At 53.9% G+C, this 24,974-nt stretch overlaps 11 protein-coding genes across 20 annotated transcripts; 4 read left to right on the top strand and 7 right to left on the bottom strand.

Moving 5' to 3' along the window:
• Nucleotides 1-604: 604 nt before the first annotated feature.
• H257_01274 (hypothetical protein) lies at nt 605-1,218 on the bottom strand (the record flags this gene model as incomplete). The annotated part of the gene is made up of 3 exons (XM_009824396.1): nt 1,070-1,218; nt 873-1,012; nt 605-813 (listed from the first exon to the last, which is right to left on the bottom strand). Exons 1-3 carry the CDS (start codon nt 1,120-1,122, stop codon nt 605-607), a joined length of 402 nt encoding a protein of 133 aa, XP_009822698.1. The 5' UTR covers nt 1,123-1,218.
• A 572-nt stretch (nt 1,219-1,790) lies between these two features.
• H257_01275 (hypothetical protein) lies at nt 1,791-2,392 on the bottom strand. The gene is made up of 3 exons (XM_009824397.1): nt 2,291-2,392; nt 2,093-2,232; nt 1,791-2,035 (listed from the first exon to the last, which is right to left on the bottom strand). The coding sequence occupies exons 1-3, from the start codon at nt 2,341-2,343 to the stop codon at nt 1,827-1,829; spliced, it is 402 nt and encodes a 133-aa protein (XP_009822699.1). The 5' UTR covers nt 2,344-2,392; the 3' UTR covers nt 1,791-1,826.
• Nucleotides 2,381-3,297, bottom strand: H257_01276. Of its 2 annotated transcripts, XM_009824399.1 has the most exons (2): nt 2,916-3,297; nt 2,381-2,854 (listed from the first exon to the last, which is right to left on the bottom strand). In XM_009824399.1, the coding sequence occupies exons 1-2, from the start codon at nt 3,187-3,189 to the stop codon at nt 2,778-2,780; spliced, it is 351 nt and encodes a 116-aa protein (XP_009822701.1). In that variant the 5' UTR covers nt 3,190-3,297; the 3' UTR covers nt 2,381-2,777. The 2 variants fall into 2 exon arrangements, with proteins under 2 accessions (XP_009822701.1, XP_009822700.1); XM_009824398.1 differs by having other exon boundaries at nt 2,388-3,285.
• Nucleotides 3,298-3,601: 304 nt separating this feature from the next.
• On the top strand, nt 3,602-5,667 carry H257_01277 (chaperone DnaK). The gene has a single exon (XM_009824400.1). It carries the CDS (start codon nt 3,632-3,634, stop codon nt 5,588-5,590), a length of 1,959 nt encoding a protein of 652 aa, XP_009822702.1. The 5' UTR covers nt 3,602-3,631; the 3' UTR covers nt 5,591-5,667.
• A 61-nt stretch (nt 5,668-5,728) lies between these two features.
• Nucleotides 5,729-6,739, bottom strand: H257_01278 (hypothetical protein). The gene has a single exon (XM_009824401.1). It carries the CDS (start codon nt 6,733-6,735, stop codon nt 5,848-5,850), a length of 888 nt encoding a protein of 295 aa, XP_009822703.1. The 5' UTR covers nt 6,736-6,739; the 3' UTR covers nt 5,729-5,847.
• Nucleotides 6,740-6,869: 130 nt separating this feature from the next.
• On the top strand, nt 6,870-11,292 carry H257_01279 (hypothetical protein). Its single transcript, XM_009824402.1, has 12 exons — nt 6,870-8,526; nt 8,589-8,660; nt 8,710-8,795; nt 8,851-9,149; nt 9,198-9,310; nt 9,365-9,670; nt 9,728-9,850; nt 9,932-10,183; nt 10,300-10,412; nt 10,489-10,629; nt 10,681-10,759; nt 10,807-11,292. Exons 1-12 carry the CDS (start codon nt 6,927-6,929, stop codon nt 11,151-11,153), a joined length of 3,531 nt encoding a protein of 1,176 aa, XP_009822704.1. The 5' UTR covers nt 6,870-6,926; the 3' UTR covers nt 11,154-11,292.
• H257_01280 lies at nt 11,277-14,057 on the top strand. 2 transcript variants are annotated; one of them, XM_009824403.1, is made up of 9 exons: nt 11,277-11,348; nt 11,409-11,853; nt 11,914-12,104; nt 12,160-12,301; nt 12,396-12,649; nt 12,697-12,888; nt 12,964-13,261; nt 13,324-13,518; nt 13,584-14,057. In XM_009824403.1, exons 1-9 carry the CDS (start codon nt 11,305-11,307, stop codon nt 13,770-13,772), a joined length of 1,950 nt encoding a protein of 649 aa, XP_009822705.1. In that variant the 5' UTR covers nt 11,277-11,304; the 3' UTR covers nt 13,773-14,057. The 2 variants fall into 2 exon arrangements, with proteins under 2 accessions (XP_009822705.1, XP_009822706.1); XM_009824404.1 differs by having other exon boundaries at nt 11,409-12,104.
• On the bottom strand, nt 13,786-17,161 carry H257_01281 (hypothetical protein). The gene is made up of 3 exons (XM_009824405.1): nt 16,013-17,161; nt 15,028-15,962; nt 13,786-14,963 (listed from the first exon to the last, which is right to left on the bottom strand). Exons 1-3 carry the CDS (start codon nt 17,141-17,143, stop codon nt 13,829-13,831), a joined length of 3,201 nt encoding a protein of 1,066 aa, XP_009822707.1. The 5' UTR covers nt 17,144-17,161; the 3' UTR covers nt 13,786-13,828.
• A 160-nt stretch (nt 17,162-17,321) lies between these two features.
• Nucleotides 17,322-20,102, bottom strand: H257_01282 (hypothetical protein). 8 transcript variants are annotated; one of them, XM_009824409.1, is made up of 4 exons: nt 18,339-20,102; nt 18,230-18,289; nt 18,005-18,108; nt 17,322-17,943 (listed from the first exon to the last, which is right to left on the bottom strand). In XM_009824409.1, exons 1-2 carry the CDS (start codon nt 20,053-20,055, stop codon nt 18,246-18,248), a joined length of 1,761 nt encoding a protein of 586 aa, XP_009822711.1. In that variant the 5' UTR covers nt 20,056-20,102; the 3' UTR covers nt 17,322-17,943; nt 18,005-18,108; nt 18,230-18,245. The 8 variants fall into 8 exon arrangements, with proteins under 8 accessions (XP_009822711.1, XP_009822708.1, XP_009822710.1 ...); XM_009824406.1 differs by lacking the exon at nt 18,230-18,289; XM_009824408.1 differs by having other exon boundaries at nt 18,005-18,289.
• A 484-nt stretch (nt 20,103-20,586) lies between these two features.
• H257_01283 (hypothetical protein) lies at nt 20,587-21,404 on the bottom strand. The gene has a single exon (XM_009824414.1). It carries the CDS (start codon nt 21,390-21,392, stop codon nt 20,670-20,672), a length of 723 nt encoding a protein of 240 aa, XP_009822716.1. The 5' UTR covers nt 21,393-21,404; the 3' UTR covers nt 20,587-20,669.
• A 2,497-nt stretch (nt 21,405-23,901) lies between these two features.
• On the top strand, nt 23,902-24,662 carry H257_01284 (hypothetical protein). The gene has a single exon (XM_009824415.1). It carries the CDS (start codon nt 23,950-23,952, stop codon nt 24,598-24,600), a length of 651 nt encoding a protein of 216 aa, XP_009822717.1. The 5' UTR covers nt 23,902-23,949; the 3' UTR covers nt 24,601-24,662.
• The last annotated feature ends 312 nt before the right edge of the window (nt 24,663-24,974 follow it).

Here is a 24,974-nt window from a genome sequence, read left to right on the forward strand (position 1 = left end):
GAGGTGACAGGGTTTCTGTCCCCATGCCTCCATGAGACACAGCAAGAACTGTGATCAGGCCGCAAACGCAACTTTAGGGTGCGAATCCATGTTGCAGCCTCTGCACGCATTACACGTGGCACCCGGAGCCACGTCGTGTGCCACGTGTATTGCGTGCAGAGGCTGCTCCTCACGGTTCATGTCCTCACCTCGTCAGAGATTGTATAAAAACCAACATACGAGATTTGGTCTTTGTATTGAAAATGAAGAGTCATCTACCAATGAAAGGTACGAAGTATTGAAATTTTAACCAATAAGACTAATGTCGGATAGAATTGTCGTACTAGTATTCGCCAAGTTACCCATACATGTTTGAATTCCTGTCGGATTTATTGAGATCGACCCCAAAATGGAGTTTTGGACCAGAATATTGCAATATTTCAGGTTGCCAGACGGGCCCTAAATCCCACGTGGAATTATTGGATTTGGGTTAAAACTCTGCAGCAAGACATTTCAATATTGATCCGATTTGTTGAACTCGGCCCTACTTAACACGTAAAATGGCGCTTTGGGCCTGAATATTGCAATATTGCCAGTTACCAGAGGGCCCTAAGCACTTCACCATTTAATCCACGCGACGGCTAGCTGCCAAGAGCTGCTTCTTCATCGACTGGAACGCCAAGAGCATCCAGTAAATCGTAAACGTCAACGCACTGATCCACCAGTTGCGCTCCGAGCGCCAACGAGTCGCCTTGTGCTGCAAGTCCGCTTCGTAGTGCTTTTCCATGCCCGAGATCTGGTAGTTGTACCGTTTTTGGAGGTCGTAGCTCTGGCCTGTACGTAGTGGTCAGGATTCGGACGAGTCCATCATGGCTACCGACGAATGTACTTACCTGCCAGCGCCACAAACGCAAAAAACGTAACCAGCGACACGACAGGAACCCCGGCGACTTCAAAGTTCAAAAAGAAGTCGTTCATTCGCACAACGCCCTTGGCGATGGCCTTGGGAAACGGAATCGTAAGGAGAACCAGCCTACATAGTTTTGAGCGAGGAGCGCTCAACTGTAGCAATAGCAGCAGCGTAGCGTACAAAATCACTGCAGGAGGAAGCAACACATACGCCCACGCCGCCCAGATCGTCATGTTGGAGGCCAAATTCAAAGTGCGACACTGGGGGCCCTTTATTCGTTGGGCCAAGCACACCACCTCTTGATGATTGTATGCAACCGTACATTTACAGGGCCATGCGTTCGACTAAAACTCACCCCCAACGGACTTCCTCAACGATCCTTGAGATTCCCTGTCCCACGGTTCTGCGCATTTACCATCAACATGGTGGGGCGAAGGCCAACCGGCGTGTGTCGCAGTTAGCCTTCTAAAACCACCACACACCATGGCAGAAACATCGACACCACTGCGGATGGCGACCCAGAGGTCGTCGCTGCTACAACAACGGTCGAACGCTACCGTCATCGCCTTGGCAGCAAACCCATTCTCATTGCTTCGCAAGAACGAGCCAAAGGCGTGTCATCAATGGGGTTGCAGCCGACCCCATGAATGTGCCTTAAGACTACCTGCAGCACTCCCTGGCCACTCGATCCCGAGATCTCAGCAGCGTTGACCTGGCCAGAGGAGATGTCACTTCAACTCGACTGAACGACTGAACGCCTGTGGTGGTCACAGCTTCCCAAACTCGACGGTAATGGGCGGCCTAAAGACGAATGAAACACTGGGCGACGACTGCACTGCCTCGATCCTGTTGCCCCCGACAAATGACAGTGTTGCATGTATAGTGCCCTGCAGTACAATCGTGAGGAAGAAGCAATTATTATTAGAGCATATGAACTCTAATCGGTGCGGCGGTTGGCTGCCAACAGCTGCTTCTTCAAGGACTGGAAAGCCATGAGCATCCAATAAATGGTGAACGTCAGCGCACTGATCCACCAGTTGCGCTCTGAGCGCCAACGACTCGCCTTTTGCTGCAAGTCCGCTTCGTAGTGCTTTGCAATGCCTGGGATCTTGTTGGTGTATCGCTTTTGGAGGTCATACGTTTGGCCTAGGGAGTGGGCAAGCGAGATGAGGATTGTGGGGGAAGAACCGTTGAAATGACTACCTGCCAACGCCACAAAGGCAAAGAACGTGATGATCGATATGATGGGAATCCCTCCCAGCTCCAAGTTGAATAGGAATTCGTTCATGCGGACGATGCCCTTGGCAATGAACTTGGGGAACGGAATTGTAAGAAGGAGGAGGCTACAGACACAACCAAGTTAGCGTCAACCCTTGACCATCTTTGGAAGGCGCGACGTACAGCACCACCGCAGGGGGCAGCAAAACGTAAGCCCATGTCGCCCACATGGTCATGGTGTTGTGTTTGACGAGGGATCAAGTGGAAATGGCAGAACAACTTCACTTGACGTTTGTATTTAAAGTAGACCATAGTGCCGTCATTCTGCAGTACCATCATTCTGCGAAGGGAAATTCACCGAAATGCACTTTCGCATCAGCGATCATACTACGTGGCAGTTTGACGACCACAATCGCGCGGAACAGAATGAACTGCCCCTGTCGCGCTGACGTGGATACGTTGAATGCTAACCAATCCCTCTTGCATGTCGCCCCACTGAGCCGGTCACGGCTCTACTGTACAAACTACTAGGTTCTCGCAACTACATTCGTCCATCTATTCCCACTCTGCGCCATGACGTCGAAGAGAGATCCAATTGGGCATCCATCGATAAAGCGATAGACGTCCACGTGATGGCCAACATGCTAGACGTCCAAGGGTTAGTGGAGTACTAAACGTTGGAGGCTGCACACTCGGCCGCAACCGGCGACACGACGAGTTTCGATCGGCATACTGGTACGCTCCAACCTGATTGACCCCCGTGTAGAAGGATGAGGGGGTGCAATGTGATGGCGAGTCTGTCGCGTACCCGGATTCGCCTGCTGATTTCCATACCTGATGTAGCTGACCTTGCAAATGTAGCTCACTGAGCCAAAACATGCTGATGTAGCCGGCATCAGGGTCGCCACGTTCACCCGACTTGGCAGAACTGTTGCCTCAATTGTGAAATGCAGTTTATACCTTCGCTCATACAGTACCGGGTAGTAGACTACAGGAATGGCTAAAGCTCGCGGGTTGGCTTGGTCCATTGCGCGACGACAGGCGTCTATTCTCTGAATAATCGAGGAATCTAGGAAGCACATGCTGCCGTCACCCTCGTTCGCACGGCGCCGCGACTTCAATCGCTATCTCAAGCTGACGAAACAACGCAAGCTATCGTCGGCAAACTTCACGGCAAACTTCAACTATGAATCTGTCACAAAAAGTTGTCTTCTGGAACGTTCGAGGTGGGGCGGCCACTTTTAGCCAATCAAATCCTTGTTGTGACTCCAAGCGCCAATCAAATCATTTGATTTCATTGATGGGCAAAACGGCCCTTTGATTGGCCAAATTCATTATTGGTGCGGACTGTGAACAACCGTACAATGTACGAGAATGTACGATATCGTGTATTCGAATATCTGGATTTGAGTATGTAAAATCCATGGATAACGTACGGAATGTACGCTTTTCCATGGTGTTTTCCAGCCACATCTCCTCCCGTTGGAATCATTTGTGAATTCTACCCACACCAGAACCACCATCATGTTGCGCACTACCACCAAGGTATTGAAGCCAACTGTCGCGTCCGTGCGCGCGTTCTCGTCGGCCAGCGGCGCCGAAGTCATCGGGATCGATTTGGGTACCACCAATTCGTGCGTGGCTGTGATGGAAGGCAAGAACCCCCGTGTGATTGAAAACTCGGAAGGGTCCCGCACCACCCCCTCCGTGGTGGCCATCTTGGAAAACGGCGAACGTTTGGTCGGTATGCCCGCCAAGCGCCAGGCCGTGACTAACCCGTACAACACATTGTACGCTGTCAAGCGTTTGATCGGACGTAAGTTCCAAGACAAGGAAACGCAGGAAGTGGCCAAGGTCGTGTCGTACAAGATCGTCGCCGGCACCAACGGCACGGACGCGTGGGTTGAAGCCCAAGGCCAAAAGTATTCGCCGTCTCAAATCGGGTCCATGGTATTGACCAAGATGAAGGAGACCGCCGAAGGTTTCCTCGGCAAGACCATCACCCAAGCGGTGGTGACCGTCCCTGCGTACTTTAACGACTCGCAGCGCCAGGCCACCAAGGACGCTGGTAAAATTGCCGGGTTGGATGTGTTGCGTATCATCAACGAGCCCACCGCCGCCGCGTTGGCGTACGGGTTGGACAAGGCCGACGGCAAGGTGATTGCCGTGTTCGATTTGGGCGGCGGGACCTTTGATGTGTCGATCTTGGAAATTTCCGGAGGCGTGTTCGAGGTCAAGTCGACCAACGGTGACACGTTGCTCGGCGGCGAAGACTTTGACGAAGAGTTGCTGCGCCACTTGGTCTCGGAATTCAAGCGCGAGTCGGGCATCGACCTCAGCGGCGACGGCCTCGCCATGCAACGCCTGCGCGAAGCCGCCGAGAAGGCCAAGCGCGAATTGGACGGGTTGGCGCAAACCGACGTGAGTTTGCCGTTCATCACGGCTGACGCCACTGGCCCCAAGCACTTGAACATCAAGATTACGCGCGCACAATTTGAAAAGCTGGTGAACCACTTGATCGAGCGCACGCTGAACCCGTGCAAGAAGTGCGTGAAGGATGCCGGCGTGACCAAGGACGAGATCAACGAAGTGATTTTGGTGGGCGGCATGTCCCGCATGCCCAAGGTGCAGACCAGCGTGGAAGAGTTCTTTGGCAAGCGCCCGAGCAAGGGCGTCAACCCCGACGAAGTCGTGGCGATGGGTGCCGCCATCCAGGGCGGCGTGCTCCGCGGCGACGTCAAGGACATTTTGCTGCTGGACGTGACGCCCCTGAGTTTGGGCATTGAAACGTTGGGCGGCGTATTCACCAAGTTGATTCCCCGCAACACGACCATCCCGACCAAGAAGTCGCAGGTGTTCTCGACGGCTTCGGACAACCAGACCCAAGTGGGTATCAAGGTGCTGCAAGGCGAGCGCGAAATGGCTGCCGACAACAAGCTGCTCGGTAACTTTGACCTGCAAAACATCCCCCCCGCCCCCCGCGGCATCCCCCAGATCGAAGTGAGCTTTGATATTGACGCGAACGGCATTGTGAACGTTGGCGCACGCGACAAGGCCACGGGCAAGGAGCAGAACATTGTGATCCAGTCGAGCGGCGGGCTGTCGGAGGACGAGATTGAGCGCATGGTCCGCGAAGCCGAAGTGAACGCGGAAGCCGACGCCAAGCGCAAGGAACTGATTGAAGCCAAGAACGAAGCCGACTCGCTCGTGTACACGACTGAAAAGACACTGACGGAGCACGAGGCCAAGCTGGACGCGTCGTTGGTCGAGTCGGTCAAGGCGAGTCTGCAAGGTGTGCGGGACGCAATCGAAAAGGACGACCTCGCGACGCTCAAGGCGGCTCTGGAAGACTTGAACAAGACCAGCATGAAGATTGGCGAAGCCATCTACAAGCAAGGCAACACGACGACCGACGGTGCCGACGACAAGAAGGAGGACAAGGAAGACGTCCACGATGCTGAATTCAAGGACAAGAAGCCTTAAGTCCCGTATTTTAACACATATTCCTACAATAGAGTTGTATATCCTAAGTGCAAATCACATACTATTGCGTATAGGAATGGCAGGCAGTGCATATATAGCATATCTAAACCCAGGCTGCCAAGTGGGAGCCAGTTCTTTGCGGAGATTGATGTGTGTGTATTCACAACTATATTTCAACGTCGTGCTACAGTAAACGATTACTAGAACTGCATACACAGCTTACTACAGTAGTAGTACCAGTCTTACTGTGATTACTGTTACGTGGTATGCGCCAACTGCGCAATCTTGGAGTGCCACGCGTCGGCTCGTTCAAACCCGTTCTGCCCCAATTGGTAGTCCTGCACCGTTTGCTGAAGTTCGGCTCGCGTGGTCATGACGAACGGTCCGTACTGCTCGATGGGTTCCCCGATCGGCTCCCCCGACAGCACCACGCACTGCAGCTCGCCCCCCGTCGCTTCGAGGGAGATCCCAGTCTGCCCTTGGACGGCCGTGAGGAGCACCACCGAGTGGGCTTCCACGGGCTCGCCGCCGATGCGTCCCGAGCCAGAAATCACGTACACGAACGAGTTGTGGTGGGCTGGGATCGGGTGGAAATGGATCGCAGGGCCAGTCAACGTGAAGTGCACGTACGTGATGGGGACGTTCGTGAACACGTTCGCCTTTTCCCCCATGGCTTCGCCTGCAATCACGATGGCTTCCACGTTGCCTTTCTTGGCTCGTGGCAATCCTGTCGCAGGGATTTCTTGGTACTTGGGGTCCGTCATCTTTAACCGAGCAGGCAAGTTTAGCCATAGTTGGAGCCCGATGGCGGGAGCGTCGCGAGTCGCGGGCATCTCGGCATGCACGATGCCTCGTCCAGGGCACATCCACTGAAGGTCACCAGGTGCCAGCTCGCCTTTGTGGCCGCAAAAGTCTTCGTGCAGAATCTTTCCAGGGGAATGCGGAAGCAAGTACGTGATCGTTTCAAAGCCGCGGTGGGGATGGTCGGGAAACCCGCCGGGGAGGGCGACATGGAACTCGTCCAGCATCAGAAATGGATCCAGTCGCCGCAGCATGGGATGTCCGATCGATCGGCGGACGGTGGCGCCGACGCCTTCGCGCTGGGCAACGGAGACGAAGCTCTTGGCAATGTGTCGGGTTGTCATGGTGTTGCAAAATGCAAAATGAGAGCGTTTTGATTGGCGGCGTGGAAGTTGCTTCCTCTGGGAAATTTCTTCCTAGGCTACCACAGTATTGTTAATACTACTAACGTTACTATTCACACTATTCATAACGTTAGTATTGATGTGAAAAGTCAACGACGGTTTCACCTCAACGGGTCCTTTCGGCGAGTTCGATGGCGTCATGCGAGTTGACCTTGGAAGAACTGCTTCCAGAGGTGGCCAACGTCTTCGCCATCCAGGAATCGGCGCTGTTTAACTGCATGTCCATCTTGTCCACGACCATCACACGGCACGAAGAAGAAAGCAAGTCCAAAGCCAGCGCGGCCGACATCGCTCAGGTGCGGGGAGACGTGAAAAAGGCGACCGAGTTTTTCGGTGACAGCAAAAAGATGATCCAACGACTCGAAAAGACACAAGAACGCCTACTTGCAGAGCTCAGCGACCTTCGTCAGGAGAACGCAAGCAAGGATACGGCGTTGGCGGCGCTCGAGCGTCAACAAGAGCAACACATGGCGGCGTACGAACAGCACTTGGAGGAGCTGGATCGGCGCTTTGAGTGCATATCGCGTATGAAGTCAGAGCAGAAAGACGTGGTCAAGAGAATCGAGATACAAGAGCGGAGCTACGCCGAGCTCAAATTTGGCATGGCCATGCTCGCCAAGTCCATCGGAGACGACACCGGCGAGGCGGCCCCGATCTTGCCGCTGGTGTCGCTCGTTCCAGTCAGTGGCCGCAACAGCAACTCAGACCACCGATCCATGAAGCACATCATGTCCACGGCGCACTTACGACGGCCAACGCTAGCCGCGGTGGCCGCCATCACCGCGGTGAGCCAAGGCAGTGCGTCCAACGTGGCACCTCTGGATCCGATGATGGCCCCCATGTCGAGAAAAGCCAGCATTTCTAAATTGAACGATCACTTGAGCGACCGCAACAGCTCGGACAAATCTGTGCTGGTAGACGTGACCACTGCAGTGCTGGTCAGGCAAGGGTCCACACTCTTCAAGAAAGCGCCATCGATGGCCCTGCTGCCGCCAAGTCCGAACGCCTCGGCGCCTCCCCCCGATCTCACGGACACGTCTATTCAAATGAGCCGTCGCATGTCGGAGCGCTCTGACTCGTACCGTGTTGAATCTGCAGACGCGTTGAGCGAAGTGGCACTCTTGGACGAAGTCACGCAAACGCTGGTCGCTTCTGCGGTGCAAAGTCCGCCAGGGTTGGTGACCGACGCATCCGCGAACTTTGTCGACGGGATGGCCGACCAGGATGAGACGACTCTCGAGCAGGAACACGAGGCTGATGTTGGAGCATTGTTGGAACCGAGGATGGTTCCAGGCGGCGTTGCGGGGGGTCTCGCCCCCAACGACCCCGCCAGGAGGGTTGGCGAAACCGAAGCAGGGGGGGCTAGTAGTGCAAATGCCCCCCAAGAACCCGCCCATCTCGAACCAGTTGGCTCAGCCGCGACGCCCGCCACAACTGTCGACCGCATTCAACCAATCTCGCCTCAAGTTGATATATTGGATGCCCCACCCACCAACGAGACATCCCAACGCCAAGAGAGCACTCCAATACAATCGGCCGACACGACCACATCTCGCAATATCAGCACCAAATCGCTGAACGAGAAAGCAGTCTCTGAATCCCGTGCAATCAGTAACGATAAGACTTCGCAAGTTGTTGAGACCAACAAAGCAGTGACGTCACTTACACAGACGTCGAGCAAACAAGTGGCGCCAATGTCAGCAGAGCCTGACGCTCAAAGTTCGGCTTCTCGTACGTTGATTTGTCCAACTTGTATGCATGTAAACCTCTCTCATGAGGGTAAGTACGTCCAGGCCGAGTGAGTTCTAGCTCCATCGCTCCGCCAATGGCCGAAGTTGTGCAGGAACTGCCAGAATCCCCGCGTGGTAAACAACAGTTCGCCATGTTCACGCCTTGATATTCATCTTTGCTTAGAGAGCGGCATGATGCGGTCCCACGCAGAGTACAAGTACTTGTGGCATTGGGCGTACTCCAATGTCATCGCCCTCTATCGCATGCACGTACGTACTTGGTTGCTCATCAGGTAAACACAGTGCAGTCGTTACTCTCGACTAGGGCCAGCAAAATGTCCAGCAGCTTTTGTCAGGCACAAAGAAGGACACGGTGGGCTCCCGCGTGCGGCAGATCGAAGACACGATGGACGCTGTCCACGACAGTCTTGACGACATGCGTGCCAAGGTCGACGGACTCGACGCGGTCCATTCCGATCTTGAGCATATCAAGGTCAGCACGACGGAAGTGGTCGAACAAGTCGCAAGTTTGCGGATCGTGAGCAGTCAGACCGAGGCCAACACGCAGCACCTGCAGGACCAATTGCGTCAGCTGGAGGGCCAGGTCCAAGAGTTTGTGCAAAGGTACCTCGTTAACACACTCACATCACCATCTACCACACACGTCCATAGCTTCACCACCTCGCGGGAGTTGCCAGCTCCAAAACCGCACACCCCACGCCCCGTCGCGCCTGTTGTGCCCGTAGCTGCATTTGAAGCCCTCCAAGCCTACGTAGCCACCCTCGGTACTAAAATGCGGTCGTTCAACTCTCCCAAACCCTGGTGAATCGTCCTCGTAGACAAGTCCCTTGCGCGGCTGGATCCGTTCATGGCAACTTGCGCTGCCGTAGAAGCCACGACCAAGACGGAACTCCAGGCCATCACGGCCAACCTAACAACCCAAGCGCAAGTGTGGGAGAAAGAGCTAGGCAAACTCGCCGACGACGGCCGTAAAAACGCCGCCGATCACAAGCGCCAAGCGGACGACGCGGCGGCGCACGTGAACGCCGTCGTAGGCCGGCTATACGAATGGGTGCATTTCCTCGGCGATGCTTTGCACGTGGCCTGTTGTGCAGACAACCCTGCCGACTCCGCGCCGTATCGACGTACGTATGGCGTTGTGCTAATCATTGCCTCTAATGGTTGGACTGGTGTTTGTGAAGATCTTGTGTCTGCGTTTCGGTCCAAATACTCGTCACTTGGCGCCAAGCTGGTCGTGGCGAAGGCCCAGCCCTTGAATCCTGCCACGGACGCGGCCATCTCGGCCGTGTGCCACCACGTGGACGGTACGAACGATTATGCAACACCACGTCCTATATAGTCGGTGTACTTTGGTGCCTAATACTCTTCTTCATGGCGTTATTTAGGACTGGCCGACGTCAAAGATCGAGACGTGGACAAGTACATGGTCTCGGGCATGGCGCCCCTGGCGCTGCTCTTGGACACGTTGAGCCAGGCCACGAGCGACGACCCTGCTGCCAACAGCCACCGGACGGCTCTCGTTCGACTGGTGCGAGAAACCCTCGTGGAGGCCAAAGGCGTGGCGTGTGTAGCCCTCCTGTTTGCCCGATTCGGCGCCGTGCACACTAAAGCAGCCGCGTTGGCAACTGCGCTGGACGGTAAACGCATTGCGGCAAATTGCAGTTCGTCTTCTCGTGCTTGTTTCAGGCATACTGGCTTGACAGGACGACTAAGTCAAATTTATTTATAAGTAGTGCTTCTTGTGTTTTCATAGACACCAAGGCGGCCATGGGGAGGCAGACCAAGGACATATACGAGCTAAACAGCTTGCATTCAGTCATCAAGACCATGTCCGCCAAGGTCGAGTACGTGGTCAACAACACCCAGGTATGTAATAATATCTTTGGATCGTTCGTTCGTCTGATTGATTGTGCGTTCGTAATCGTGACGATCGCGTACATAGACGATGATTGTCGAAGACGACTTGAACAAAGTGGTCGCGCGGCTGTCGGACGAACGCGAGCAACTTCGCGCGGACGTCTACACGAGCGTCAAGCAGTTGTTCGCCGTGTCGTCGGAATTGGAGGCGTCGCTCGAGCGAGAAGTACGACAGACAGCCTTCACGACGTGAAAATGACGAGAGTTGTGTACGCAGGTCACGGCGTTGGCCAGCCGCCTGCACACCAAGATCGACCGCGACGAAGTGGGCATGGCCCAGCAGACGATGCAAGGAGGTACTTTTACAATGGGGATGTATCGCTGAAGATGACGCGGTTTGTAGAGTTGGAACGACTGGCGCACGACGTCGTGTCCCACGATGAATTCGTCGTGCTCTCGGAACGGTTGAAGCGGAAGCCCGACTCGAACGACATTCGCGCGTACGTGCGGCAAAAGATCTCGACGCTAAAGCTGCAGCAGACAGAAGCTAACACGGACGCGCCGCTGCTGGGATCGGTGCCTGTAAGATGCATCTCGTGTCAGAATGTCGTCGAGGCCAAAGCTCAACCCGTGGTGCCACGCGACGACAAGCCGCAGCGCGACGTGCTGCCATTCACCACGTCCTCCGTCCGTCATGTGCAGAAGCAGAAACTAGAGGCCATGCTACGGGCAAAGGGCGCACTCAAGTAGGGCAGATGTGGACGTAATGGAAGGCATTTTGACACGAGTGTGCCTTTCGTGTTGGGTTTGGAATGTTGTCTGTTGATTGGCTGGATTCCATTGGCAGCCAATCCAATCACAGACAACGAGCGTGTTTTTGACAATTTCCACAATCGACACCATGCAGGACGCGCCGCTGCCGCCACTAGGCCACGTTCCCCTTCGGTATGAGCATGCATCCTTCTCGTAGATTTAGGAAAGGCTCAACGACTATACTATACACAGAGACAAACGCCGTCCATCGGAGGTTCTGATTGCGGAAGATCCGTCCATCGAACTGGTGTGCGCAACGACCAGATCGACGACCGTGGACGTGTCCAAGCTGCAGGAAGCGTTGTTGGCCCTCCCTGAGGAGCGGTGGTCCGAAGCGTACCAAACAAAGCACAACGTGTCGCTTCGCCGTCCGTTCCATGACAAAGTCGGTGTTAACAAGATCATTAGCATCTTCTCGGACAACCACTTGGAACACGTGTACTTGCTGCCCGAGTGGACTCACTGGCAGCCCCTCGTCCTGCCCATCTTCGAGCACCTCGACATTCCTCTCGACCGCGTCGTGCGCTGTCTCTTTGCGCGCATGCCGCCTAACACGCTGATCCCTCCGCATCACGACAACGGGCCGTGGGTCGCGCGCACCCATCGCATCCACGTACCCCTGGTCACGTTTCCCGAGGTCATCGTCTGTGCTTCGATGATGTTTCAATCATGTCTGTCATCCTTATCTCCCGTTTAGGTCGAGTTCAAAAGCGGTCGCGACGAAGCCACCATGCAGCGCTACGCGTTCAACGTGGGCACAGTCGTGGAGCTCAACAACGCCGCCAAGCACAGCGTGTTCAACGGCGCGAGTGGCTGGCGGATTCACATGATCTTTGACGTTCTGGAGCAAATTGGTGGCCATGAAACCGACTCGTTGCCCACCGTCACGTACGGCATCCCTCTGAATGAGTACCCCCTGCACTCAGCATGTTGTTTTATGTAGCACCCTCAACGCAGGCCAACTCTGTCGCCAGGTACGGGGCCGAGTCGAGCTCGTGACGGACGTCCAGCAGACGTCGACCGAGGCGGCGACGCAAGTGGCCCGCGAGTTGCTCGCCAAGCTCAAGACGCGACTCCCCAAAGAGGTGCATGCTTCTACCATCCCATTTGCTTGTCTTTTGCATCTATATATATATACCAACTCCCAGAAATACCAAACGTGATGGGTATATTGAACAGCACGGCGACGCGCTGGGCACGGGTATTCGGCATTTTTTCATCGAGCAGATCACCGCGCCCGAGTTTGCCAGTGTCGTGCGGCGCCACTGCCCCGACGCGATGCAAGGCGACGTGCTCGAAGTCCTGCGCAGTGTCGACGCGGTCATGGCGGACGAGGCGACGGCGGCGCTGCGGGCGGACGAGTCGTTCGGTCCATCGTATTGCATTCTTGGCGTGCAAAAGTGCGGCACCACGTCGCTGTTTCGGCAGTTGGGGTAGGCGTGACCGTGGTAGATAGCTGCAGTTAACGTGATTCGAATAGCCAGCACCCGCTCGTGTTGAATGGAAAGCGGCGCGAGCCGCACTTTTTTGACTGGATGTGGGGCCATGCGCTGGCATGGAACGGCGTTCCGCGAACAGACTATGCTGCTGCCCACGCCCTGTTGCAACACTACACGTTTCTACCGAACAACGACAACGATGCTGCCTCGAATACCTCTGCCCACGACATGCGGTAGAGATCTCAATCCACACACACACACCTGCAGGACTCTAGTGTATGTACATTGACTTGTGGAGCATGTACTAGTTGCAAGTACTTGCTCTCGCTGCAAGCCCCGCTCGAGATGTTTGACCCTGCTTCGATGCTCCTGGCCGACTCAACGCCCAGTTACTTGCTGTACGGAGCCCCCGTGGCATTGCGAATGCGCCAGTTGCTCCCGTCCATCCGATTCATTGTCATGCTTCGCAATCCCATCGAGAGGGCGTACTCGCAGTACCATATGACCGCCGACCCCACCGGCACCCCCCATCAACTCGAGATGCGCAAAGTAGTCCAAGGCAAGTCGTTCCAAGACATCATCCACGAAGACCTGGCGCGATTGCAGGTACCTACCTACCTACGCCCTTCTTCTCCCTTTGATCATTCGATTTCTCATGGTGGAGGCAGGCGGTCCAAGCCGACCCGACGTCCATCTCAAAGTTCCAGGAGTACGCCGACGCGTTGCCGCAAGACCACGGGTCACACTCGTACCTCGGGAGGGGACTGTATGCCCTTCAGCTGCGCATTTGGCTCGAGCATTTCCCCCGCAGCCAATTTCTCATCTTAAACGTCGACAACATGGACACCCCAGTGTCAACACAGGTCTGTACACACACAATAGGATGATATATTTATGGCAAAATCCATTGAAACAAGGGTACATCTAGGCAACCCTTGACGACGTGTGCACATTCCTCCGCCTTCCACCGTTCACCCTCCGCGACGCCGCCAGACAAAACACCCGCGAGTACCCTCCCATGTCCGACGCAGTTCGCGACCAGTTGCGTGCGTTCTACGCGCCACACAATGCCGCCCTGGCCGACCTCCTGCCAGAGTTCACGTTTTCATGGTCCTAAGCTGTTCGCAAATACATATACTAGTACACACTAGAAGTAGCAGTTGGGATTTCTCGTTATGACGTGCCGCCGCCGCCCGTGCCTGGGGGGCACTTGTACTCGGACGGAAGCAAGTAATTCTGCCACGTGTTGAATGCATATTGGGCCTTGCCAATGTTTTTCCGGGCGTTCTCGCGCCGCACGCCGTATGTCCGCAATAGCTGCGTCCATTCCACGGTCCATCCTCCTTGGCGACTGGCTTGGTCCATGTCGATGTGGCTACTGCTGCTGCTGCTGCTGCTGATGGTAGTGGCGGCGTGGTCGGCCATCCACGTGGCCTCCTCCAGCGTCACAGACATGGCGGTGCGGTCCTTGCCGCTCTTGCAACATGTGACTCGGCCGCCGCCCACTTGCCGCGCAATCCACGACGTGGTGGCGACGATGTCCATCACTTTCTCGGCTTTGGCCTGTTGGATCTTGCCCTTGACGCCTTCCCACGCTCGCAGTACGTCGGGCGATGTCGACACGGCCGTCAGATACGCTTCAAGCACAATGCTGCTTTCGATGTTGATGTCTTCTTGCAGCTGACTGCGACCGACAGTGTTGGCCACGGTTTGGAGTTCGTTCATGCCTTGATTGAATAACACTGGCACGACGGCAATGTCGAGTCGAGTGCCCACTGCAAGGTGGTCCACTGAAGAGCAAGAAGACGGGGATAAGGACACCGGCTGCCCGGGAACGCGCCGCCCCGTGGGGAGCGCTTTTTCTCGAGCATCTATCAATGGCAACTCGATCGTGAGGCCGCTCGAACCCCTGGACGACATGCGCATGTCAAACACCCCCGACGAACGCACCACCTGCAGTTGCAGGGTCACATGTGCCAGAGCCTTGACGGCGGCATCCATGTCGCCTAACATACCGGCTTCAGCGCCCACGGTGCTCAGTAGGGATTCCACGCTAAACAGAAACCCGTGGCGTTCGAGTTGCTGCAAGTACAAAGCTGGCGTTTTGCGGTTCTCGTCGCCATCGCCGGCAACGTCTGATGCATGCAAATGGACGTAAAGTGTCTGTGAAAACGATGTCACAAGCGCCGTCATGGCTTGGCTAAAGGCCACGTCCAGCCGCTGGTCAATGTGCCACTCCAGGGCGTGCATGTCTCGCTGCAGCACGGCCAAGTCGGCTCCGATCGCTTGCATCGACAACTCTCGCAACCTAATCCTCACAAACCATCGGCAACCAATGTTGAACAGCTAGCGAAAATACAATCGTACACTACCGTTCCCAATTCTCCCTCAGTTGACGGACACCGCCTTGTCCAAACCCGTACACGTGGGCCGCAAACGCCCCCACGGTGACTGTACCAAAGAGGCGGTAGTTCTTAAACGGAGGGACCTCCTTCAAGGCGAGCGGCGCGTCGTCCCATGTCGCTTCGCTGGCCACGATTCGTCCTTCGTCCGGAATAGCCGACCCCAGCGTCAGCATTTGCGCGTGCAAGTTGAGCGCCACAAAGCGCAGGTCCGGGTCGGCTTTTTTCGTGCTCGGCTTGAACGTGACGACTGGGCCGGCCTCATACGTTTGCAGAACCGACCGGACTTGGGCCAAGTACATTTCCATGCGCTGAATCATCTCGACCCGCCACTTGTGGTTTGACCGGCGGCGTTTGTTGCCTTGGAGGTGGAAGATCATGTCGCTCAACAAGCTCCGGTTGCCGCCGCCGTCGTCTTCTTCGCCTTCTGGTGGTGACGTGGCGACGACCAATGATGATTCGATCTCGGAGGTCGCGGCGTCCGTCAGCCGGTCCAGTTTGTCGGCCAAGTCTACGACGATTACCTGCAACAATTGATATGGAATCGACCACGTGAACGGACTCTCCACGAGCTCTTCCTCTGCCAGCAACGTCATCTCAGGCCACACAAATGCCCGAGCGAGCCGTTGAAAAGTTGGCTCCACACTCGACACAGCTTCACATCGGATCATGAGCAGACCATCAGGAAGTGCCATAGCGCCGTCCTCATCACGGCGAAACGACATCGCATGCCCAGGCGCCAACGTGGACGGGTCGTCCAATACAGCTTCCATCACAAGACTCGCCACGTCATGCAATGCAAACACCTGCAAGCGCAATGCTCCTTGTAGAGTGGGGACGTTCAAGAGCACGCGGTAGTACATGGGGCTACTATTATCTCCATGGCAAACATCCGTCCGTCCAATCTACAAGGACAAAATAGATATACATCAAAGCCCTAGAGAATAAATCATACCTCTGACCCGGTTGCAATCGACGTTGCGACCACAAATGTTGACACGGGCCCATGGGAATCCGTGTGGAGATCGATACAGCGTATAGATAGCCAGAGCGCCGGCTCGGACGCCGCTGCCGTCGAATGGGGCGTCGGTGGGCTGCCCAGGGCGGAAGGGCTTGGTCGTGGGGGAAGGGGGGTGGTGATTGTGGTCGGGCTCTTAAGCGGCCGCTGCCACCGGACGTGATTGGGCGTGTCAAATACAGATGATGCTGGTTGCTTTCGCAGCAGGGGCGTGGTTTCACTGGTCGATGCATGGCAAGAGGACGTCCACAGCCGCGGGTCCACCTGTTGCATGAGCGCTAGGAAGAGGATGCACGGAACCATCTCGGGAAGGACGTAGCCGACGAAGATGCACACGTTCGGGTCCTGGATGGCGCCGCACTCCTTGTGTGACCATGGCCGCTGGAGGTAGAAGACTGTGCGCATGGCAAACACGACGGACGACAGAAGCAGGACGCCGTTGAGGAACGCGAGCGCGCGGTGCATGGCCTGGATCGTCTGCCGAGGCACTTCGTCCACGAGGCGTTGCACGCGAAGGCGCATCTTGCAGCTTAGGTAGAGCATGCCGCCCGCACTGCCGACGCTCCCGAGGGCAACCAAAAGCACGGGAAGCAGGTCAGACCACAAGTTGATGCGGACGCGGGACTCGTCGTCGAGTTCGACGGGGGTGGCGGGACTCACCAGCTGCAGAACAAGCACGAACGTGTAGAACACAAAGTTCACGGCGAGGAACGTGTTCCAAATGCGCTTGGAGCGGACCGACATGCCGGGATTGACAATGTCAAACCAGAAGAACACCTGGAAGAGCACAAGGGAGAAGAAGATGCACAACGCCAGACGGTTGACGATGTTGCGTGCGGACGGGTCACCCGACACAAACGACATGGACCGGAGCAAACTGAACGCGGCGACGAGGTACTGGAATGCTTTCAGTCTCGTGACGGGCAGGGGTCGTGGTACGACGCTGCGGTACAGCGCGGTCATCCCCACAACAATGTACAGCGTCACACACAGTATCGTAATGGACATCGTTGGGGTCGGGAGCAGCACCAGCTTGTCCATCGATGCGCGGAAGTCATCAGTCCCCATGACGACAAAGCGGTTTGGATCGATTGTAGAAACTGTCGGGTCAAAAATTGCGCCAATCAGATCGTTGCATTTGACAATTGCCACCGCCGCCAGGAAAGCCTTTGCGTTGGGAGGCTTGGCCGTCCATGCTGCTAAAGCGAGCGCCATGGGACACAAGAAGGCGGTTGCCAGCACATGCGTTGGCACAAACTAACGCCGAGACCAACTCCAAGTTAGCACTAGTGTACAACTTCATGAGATTGTGCAGTTGTGCTAACTCATGAGGTCCTCATGTGCTCGACAACGAGAAGCCCCATACTCCCAGCCCCATGCCAGCCTCAACACGTTGATTCAATGGTACATTCTATTACATATAACGTTACTTAACCCCCACGGGAGTTGGGCGCCTGCACTTTGATCCGGGGTATCGGCACGGCTTCGCCATCGGGCAGCGACTCTGCACTCTGGTAGTAGTGCTCCAGTTGGCCAATGTACTCGTTGAACGACGTGCGGTCGTACGGTGTCGTGCGCGTGGCGCTTCGGCATCCCTCGAGCGCGTCCAGCAGCCGCTCGTCAAACTGCAGCCACAGCGGATGGCGTTGGAGGACCACGATGTCCGTGTCGAGGCCGAGCAGGATCGCGTCTGACCGAGACCCGAGCTGGCGGCGATCTCCAAATAAGTACAGGAGCACGAGGTGGTAGCAGAACCGGACGTCGCGGAACCAGTGGCGAAAGAGGTGGTCGAACGCGTCATGCAAGGCCAGCAGGATTGACGCTTGCAGCGCCATGTCAAATAGCCCCACGCTGTGCAGTAAAAATATCTGTGACGAGGGTGGGTAGGTGTATGTGAGACACGGTCAGGTTTGGTTGGGACGAACGTACCAGAATCGACTTGAGGCGGTCGACGCGGTCGGACATGAGCAGTTTTCGCACATGTTTTACCAGCAGCTTGTGCAAACTCGCTTCTTGGAACACTTCCATGGGTACTACAGTAGACGCAGCAATCAAACACGATAAGTCGGTGACCCAGATTGCACATTCGTCAAGTGTCATATCGGTCAAGTGACCCAGGTTGCTCAGTCGTCCAGTGACCCAGATTTACTTAACTCAGATGGTACATTGGTCAAGTGACCCAGGTTGCACATGTGTCGAGTGACCCAAATTGCCCTTGGCCCGAATCAACGAACGTATATACAAGATAATTGCAATGACGTACACACAGTGAGCCAATGCTCCAAATGGCCGACGCACGCAGGGACAGCGCGGACGTACGAACTGGACGTGTGTTTGAAGAGGATTGCGATAAAGTCGATGGGCGACTGCGTGAGTCCGATGATTTTCGTGGTGGTGGCAAACACGACCTGGGGGTACAATATGTCGATGGGGAAGTCCATGTCCACTTTGATTCGTCGTTGGAGCATCATGTCCAAGCGCACAAGGTTCGAGTCGTCGTCGCACTCGAGGGTCTGCAGTGTGTACGCCTTTTCAAACAGTCGGATGCCGCGGTCGTGGAGGTGGCGGTACGCCGGCAGGTCCTGCCACGGGATGTGGCCGCGGCTGGTGCGGAGGATGTGGTGGGTCATGGCAATCCACAGCGCCAAAAACATGCTCACGCACAGGGTGCTTTGGGCATGGACGGGCGAGTTGGTTGGCGACGGATGGGGGGGTCTGTCCTCCTCGTCCTCGTCGTTTTCGTCTAGCGGGGGGCGACCATCGTCGTCGTCGTTGTTGTTACTGCCGATGTTGGCGTCGTCGGGATTGCCACTAGTTGTTTGGCCTGTCGAGTGAGTGGCGGCACTGGGAGGGATGTTGTTTGGGGCGTCCAACAGCTGCGTGAGTGTGGCGTGTATGCAGTCGTCGATGGCGGCAAGGGCTGGCTGCAGGTGGGGGATGTCTGTCAAGTGCCACCCAAAGAGGGCTGGGTTGTCGTCTTCGAAGAACGTGCGCTTGGCCATGCTTGGGCGGCGATGGTGTCGCGGCACCTTCCTAGGCCCAGTGGTCGAGCCATTGAACCCTTTGGCGTCGAATGTGTCGAGAAGGAGCGCTTGTGCGGGAGGAAACCGGCAGAATGCAATGGACACGACGGAATTGTAGATCGTCGACGCCATGATAGACCGGATGTCCGTATGCGACGCATACCGAAGGGTACGGTGGAGGAGGTCGATGTACGTGGTGAGCAGTTGGTTCGGGTCGGATGAGAATGCAAGACCGACGGGGTCGTCTACGAAGGCGGCGGCGGCGGCTGGCGACTTGGCCGAGTGTGTGCGTTGTGCCAGGTACGCTTTCGACTGGGAAGCTTTTGTCCGGGAAGTGGAGGACGACATGGAGCTCGTTTGGTTATCCGTTGTTGTGGCGGCGGCGTCCGCGGCTACGCGAAATGCTTCGTACACTTTGTGGAACTCGCGCCGCTCCATGATCTTGACAATCACGAGCTCGGACTTTTCCCATTTCATTTTCTCGCCAAAGTCCACCGCGGACGACGACGCATGTAGTAACGTTGACGCCTGCACCATGTTCTCGCATGTTAGTAGAAGGTACTCCCACAGGTCCAGGAACAGTTCCGCGGCGTGGCCAATGGACGACCGCGACTTGGACGATGTGTCCACATCAATCCCCATGGACCAGTCCAGTTCTTCAAGGATGTCGGCTCGAAGAAGAGGACATGGCTGAATGCTCGTCGGAATGTCACAGGTGGAGTGTGAGCCGTTGCCGCCGCCGTAGCTAGTGGTTAGGCGGGTTGGTCGGTAATGGTGCCTCGACTTTAACACGACTCGTTGCGCTGTCTCAAGGAACATCGTCGATATCGATGCGTACGATTGGAGACATGTGAAGGCTACAGTGGGTCCATTGGTCTTGGCGCGCTGCTTGTCTTCGCCTTTAGGCCGTGACACCACCCGTGCGAGCGCAAACCGTAGGCCCTGCCCCACGACCATGATGATTGTTGCAAACTAGTGTGCTCTCTGACGCCGTCATGTCGAAGTTGGACGAGCGTGGATGAATATTATAAAGGTTACTTAATTTAACAAAGATATCAATGATCGATATTTATTATATATCGCAGCAAAACAACGACGCTCCATATCGAAGTTTGTCGATCAAAAACAATATACCACAACAATCGGACAATTCTGCGTTGTAGTTGGGACATCACAGGATGCTCAACGTCGAAGCGACGAGGTATGCAATCACAGCATGTCATGATAAGGCAAGCCCTATTGTGGTGGTGTCAGAGTGTACTACGTAGTAGTAGCCTTGAAGGTTGACTTGCTTGAAACTCAGCGTTTAGACGAAATCGAAGTTCGAAGCTATCTAGCGAACGTTTTGGAGTGTTTTCACATCAAGGCAAGTTTTTCAATGGTAACGTTAACGTTAGTCAAGCCGTGGTCTCTTCTATACGCCCCCATTGAGGCATATCTATAGGCACCTTCCTTCGTGGTTATCAAAAGCTGTTTGATACGATATGCTAGCACACGTTCGGGCCACACTCCATCAAATACTAAGTCGGAAATGAAGTCGTCATTGACTGTTTCTACAACAACGCGGGACCTTAAGGGCTAGCGATGGCTTCAAAGAACCACGAATCCTTGTCAGCGTCGCCGGTGCTCATGTCAATTGACGCGTACAATCGCCATCCGTTAGCCTCCAATATCGACAACAAGTTCATCACAAACAAACGAGCGCGCACGGCATCGCTCGATTCGCCACTCCAAGGATACCCGCGGAGCTTGAATTCGGTACAGCCAGGACCATACGGCTGCACGCGCTGCAAGCCTTCGTACCAGTGCTTGGTAATGCACTCGCTCACCACGACGTCCAGCTCTGGAGGCGCGTCAATGAGTCGAAGTTTGTCGCTCGTGTTGAGAGAGATGGAAAACATGTTTGGGGGAACGGATGACGGCTCCAAGAGTCGGAAGATAAGCGTGTCCTTGTCGTATTCTGACCAGGACATGTCCGTGGCGGTCACGAGGTGGAACCCGTGCATCTTGAGTGTTCGCAGAATGCACAGCATCAATCGACGAGACGTGGTCGCGTCACTGCCATTGCCATCCCATGGATAGCCGCTCAATTTGAATTCGTAGCTGTTGCCAGCGTATACTTGAGTGGATTGGATGCCTCCCGACCACTTGCTTTCAAGAATCGCGCCTTTAACCCATTGTACGGCCTCGGGGGGGAAGTGGATCAGCCGAATGCGATCACTGCGATTCAACGAGAGGCAGGCAAACACTGGGTGTGCCACTGCGTGGGGGGCTGTGGGGGGCTTGAAGTCCATGGGTGAATTGAAGTGAAAAATGACATGCAACATGTTCCACCGTGACGGTAATATCCCACCTTTCTCGAATATCGTAACCAGGTGTATGCCAATACTACTACGTACTCCGAGTAGTAGTTGGTTACAGCTTGTGAATTCTTGTAGCGACATTGTGACTCCAAGATGTCGAGAAAGCTCCTAGGAAGTACAGTATGTACAACTGTATACTACTTGGAGTATGATTACAGTACAGGACGCTGTATAATACTACCGTTACACCATTTTGCGTTTAATTTCAGCTTTTTTTTCAAAATATTTCCACTAACCTCTGATATATTTCACCGAATCGCCAATATAATTCACCCAACCTCCATTATATTTCACGCCGAATTGAAATTTGGCCATTATATTTCACCCAACCAACGCTTAATTTCACCTTTCGAAAATATATTTCACCTGACCACTGGTATATTTCATGGAAAGTAAATTAAAACCAACCCACGCAACATATAGACGAACGACATCTACGGCTCAAGCACCGACGTCCATGTCTTCCATGTTCTCAGCACGGACATAAAACGGCTCAAGGCGGGCCGTGTATACATGCAAACGATTCGGCTCAATTCCTAATTCATTGTTGAGTAAACTGTAAATACGATATAAATGCACTGAATACCTGCAATTGCCTCCTCAGCTGTGTGTTACAAGTTTTGCATGCGAAACACATTACGAGTCTGTCCGTCTGGTGGTGGCCCCATAAAGGCCGCTGCAGCTCTTCAACGCCGGCCACATATTCTTGATCGGGTTCTACATCGGGGCGTACGGCCCTAGTTTTACGAACGAAGCGTCTTGAAACGTCATGTTAGCGGTCAACAGAGAGACATACCGGAGTTTATGGTGCAGGGATAGCCTCTTCCATAGACCGCAGATTCAAAAATACTTCGATCTTTCTAGAATCCCAGCCCGAATTATAACACTGTTAGGTGAATTATATTTTCGATAGTTGGAGTTAACCGTAGGTTGGGTGAATTATGACAGAGGTTGGGTGAAATATATCGCCGATATTTTACATCGGCGTGAAATATAATGGAGGTTGGGTGAATTCTATTGGCGATTCGGTGAAATATATCGGAGGTTGGTGGAAATATATTGAAAATAAGCTGGAATTAACTGTAAACGCAAAATGGTGCAGTACTTCAGTAACGTTATATATATACCATACTACCGGGACTGTTGTGTATACAGTACGTCTGTTTCGTGACCACTGGGTTCCGTGCCACGATCCATGATTGGTGGGAAACAACACTGAAATTTACAGCCAATCACATGCAGCTATACTTGAGTTTGAGAGGTAACTGGATAAAATCAAATGGCTCGGATTTACTGTTACATTATAAGTCCTACGAACTGCTCCTGTTAAAGAAACACTGATAATACTCCGAGTAGCATTTCGCTGTAAAGGAACCCTCATATAGTGAAAGAAGATGATATTATCCCCAAAAACGTGTACCACTCTGTTCCTAAATACTTCGAAGTACTTCGAAGTAGTATGTAACTGTAGTTGTCTGGTAGGATTTCTAATTTGCCGTATTTTTGTATTATTGGGTGTTTATTCCTTTTGATTGGTGCATTAGAAAAGACAAGGGATCTCAGCTTTGATTGGCTTGTTCCATCCAGCACGTCATAATTCGTTATTGATAGGAATATGACTAACTTAGTGCAGTGCAACGCCCCAAGTCATACATGGGGTTGTTCACCCTCCACGCTCTTCAACCGTCGTAACTTCTATGTAAGACTCCTTGCAAGCTTATAAGAGCTATCGACATGTCTTCAGTCTAGACGCGCCGGAAATGTGGATGCTAGCGGCCGCTACAGAAATCCGGAAGGTTGCATACTTCGTCGAGAGCATCCAACGATATAGCGCTATAGGTCATACATTTCAAGCGAGTTACATATCTATTGTCTGGGCTGAAGTACATCACTTCATTTTTCAAGCCTTTTCTGGATTCACCTCGTCCACGTAATTACCTGTATAATTCAATAACCGTATTGAATTACAAAGGTATAGTACCATTACCTTCACGGCCAGGGCGTCGAGAACACCAGAGTGTGATTCGCAAAACTTCTCTAAATCCCATCCTGCGTAGCGAAACAGTCGTTCTGCTAGTACAGTACCATTCGCCTTCATGACCAAGCGTCACTGCAATGCGTCGAGAACGCCAGTTAATATGATTCGAAATTTGCGCAAAACTTCTCTTAATCGCAACCTACGTAGTGAAACAGTCGTTCTGCTCAACAACTGCAATTCTATCCGAACGAAAAAGTCCGAAATTTTAGTACTACTGTAGTATAACGTTATGCATAAAACGTACCCTGTTAGCGAAGTTGCCTATATCCGGAAAAAACAATTGTGGAAGGTATTGCGCCAAAAATTGTATGCATGTTTTTGCGCTTTGTCTATTTCAACGTTTTTCTGTCAAGCTCAAGTTCAAGAACAAAAACCAAATGTTCATTGAAGTCTACAGGTCGCATTCATCTCCGCATGACATACCATTCTTGAATTTCACTCGGACCACAAATGCAATTGTTCTCTGCTCTGCTCCTCACTGCTTCTGCTGTAGTCGCCCAGGAGGCTGGCACAACTCCAGCTCCGACTCCGGCTACAACGGTGGGCTGTGGTAGTTTGGCCCGTTGCTTGACCGATGCTGGGGAGTTCACTCAATGTTTCAACCCTGCACGGGCGGGGTGCTGCGACGGGTCGGTCTATTTCCTGTGGAAGACTTACGATGGCAACCACGAAATATTCCAATTTTGCTGCCACGATGCCCAAGGTCATGGGTACTCAAATGACACATGCCCTGTGGCCACGACCACCACCGTAGCTCCGTTAACCACGACCACCACCGCAGCTCCGTTAACCACGACCACCACCGCAGCTCCGTTAACCACGACGACGACATCAAAGCCAGGATCGACAACCACGAAGCCACCGATCAATACATCAACTGCACCGCCAACGACAACGTCGTCCACGATCACGTCACCCCCTTCGACTACCTCAACCACCCCATCCAGCTCGGAACCGCAAGTCACAGAAACCTCGACCCCAGCGACGACCACGCAAGCTCCGACGACTACCAGGCCGACCACTACCGCCCCGTCAGGTGCACCTGCTCAAAGCGTGGCCATCCTAGTCGTCGCTGCTGTGGTGGCTACGGTGATGCTTTAGTTCACATCATCGCTTTATTTCAATTATATTAACACTTGCATTCAGTCGTGTTCGCACTTGGAGTTCACTACATGGACTGTATTCGGTCCATAATTGAGTTGCTGTCATGTCACATCAGTGATGCTATCGTGAATTTCCATCAAGTTTCCCTCTGTGCTAACGTTACAAAATTGCAGCGACGTTTGATTGGCTAACAAATAATCTACAGAAAGGACATGGAAAATAGAAAGCATGTAATCGCCAATCAGCGACAAGCAGTTTCAGAATAACCAATCAAATGTCGCGACGAGATACAATAATACAGTAGGCGCATGATGTATTTGAGGGAGACTTTGCACCCCACAGTGATTTATGGAGTATTATTGTGGATTCGA

This window comes from Aphanomyces astaci (genome assembly GCF_000520075.1).
Source record: "Aphanomyces astaci strain APO3 unplaced genomic scaffold supercont1.2, whole genome shotgun sequence".
In the NCBI taxonomy this organism is placed as follows: Eukaryota; Oomycota; class Saprolegniomycetes; order Saprolegniales; family Verrucalvaceae; genus Aphanomyces; species Aphanomyces astaci.

Coding starts and splice junctions, on each gene's coding strand:
- H257_01281 (XM_009824405.1), bottom strand. CDS start 17,143: ATGGGGACTGATGACTTCCGCGCATCGATGGACAAGCTGGTGCTGCTC. Junction 15,963..16,012: donor CGATTGCAACCGGGTCAGAG/GTATGATTTATT, acceptor TTGTCCTTGTAG/ATTGGACGGACGGATGTTTG. Junction 14,964..15,027: donor CTGAGGGAGAATTGGGAACG/GTAGTGTACGAT, acceptor TGTGAGGATTAG/GTTGCGAGAGTTGTCGATGC.
- H257_01284 (XM_009824415.1), top strand. CDS start 23,950: ATGCAATTGTTCTCTGCTCTGCTCCTCACTGCTTCTGCTGTAGTCGCC.
- H257_01275 (XM_009824397.1), bottom strand. CDS start 2,343: ATGACCATGTGGGCGACATGGGCTTACGTTTTGCTGCCCCCTGCGGTG. Junction 2,233..2,290: donor CTGCCCCCTGCGGTGGTGCT/GTACGTCGCGCC, acceptor TTGTGTCTGTAG/CCTCCTCCTTCTTACAATTC. Junction 2,036..2,092: donor TGCCTTTGTGGCGTTGGCAG/GTAGTCATTTCA, acceptor CCCACTCCCTAG/GCCAAACGTATGACCTCCAA.
- H257_01283 (XM_009824414.1), bottom strand. CDS start 21,392: ATGGACTTCAAGCCCCCCACAGCCCCCCACGCAGTGGCACACCCAGTG.
- H257_01280 (XM_009824403.1), top strand. CDS start 11,305: ATGCAGGACGCGCCGCTGCCGCCACTAGGCCACGTTCCCCTTCG. Junction 11,854..11,913: donor CCCTGGTCACGTTTCCCGAG/GTCATCGTCTGT, acceptor TCTCCCGTTTAG/GTCGAGTTCAAAAGCGGTCG. Junction 12,302..12,395: donor AGACGCGACTCCCCAAAGAG/GTGCATGCTTCT, acceptor TATATTGAACAG/CACGGCGACGCGCTGGGCAC.
- H257_01278 (XM_009824401.1), bottom strand. CDS start 6,735: ATGACAACCCGACACATTGCCAAGAGCTTCGTCTCCGTTGCCCAGCGC.
- H257_01282 (XM_009824406.1), bottom strand. CDS start 20,055: ATGGTCGTGGGGCAGGGCCTACGGTTTGCGCTCGCACGGGTGGTGTCA. Junction 18,109..18,338: donor GGAGCATTGGCTCACTGTGT/GTACGTCATTGC, acceptor CGTCTACTGTAG/TACCCATGGAAGTGTTCCAA. Junction 17,944..18,004: donor ACCGCCTCAAGTCGATTCTG/GTACGTTCGTCC, acceptor CCCTCGTCACAG/ATATTTTTACTGCACAGCGT.
- H257_01276 (XM_009824398.1), bottom strand. CDS start 3,189: ATGTGCTTCCTAGATTCCTCGATTATTCAGAGAATAGACGCCTGTCGT.
- H257_01279 (XM_009824402.1), top strand. CDS start 6,927: ATGGCGTCATGCGAGTTGACCTTGGAAGAACTGCTTCCAGAGGTGGCC. Junction 8,661..8,709: donor ACTGCCAGAATCCCCGCGTG/GTAAACAACAGT, acceptor ATCTTTGCTTAG/AGAGCGGCATGATGCGGTCC. Junction 10,760..10,806: donor CCAGCAGACGATGCAAGGAG/GTACTTTTACAA, acceptor CGCGGTTTGTAG/AGTTGGAACGACTGGCGCAC.
- H257_01277 (XM_009824400.1), top strand. CDS start 3,632: ATGTTGCGCACTACCACCAAGGTATTGAAGCCAACTGTCGCGTCCGTG.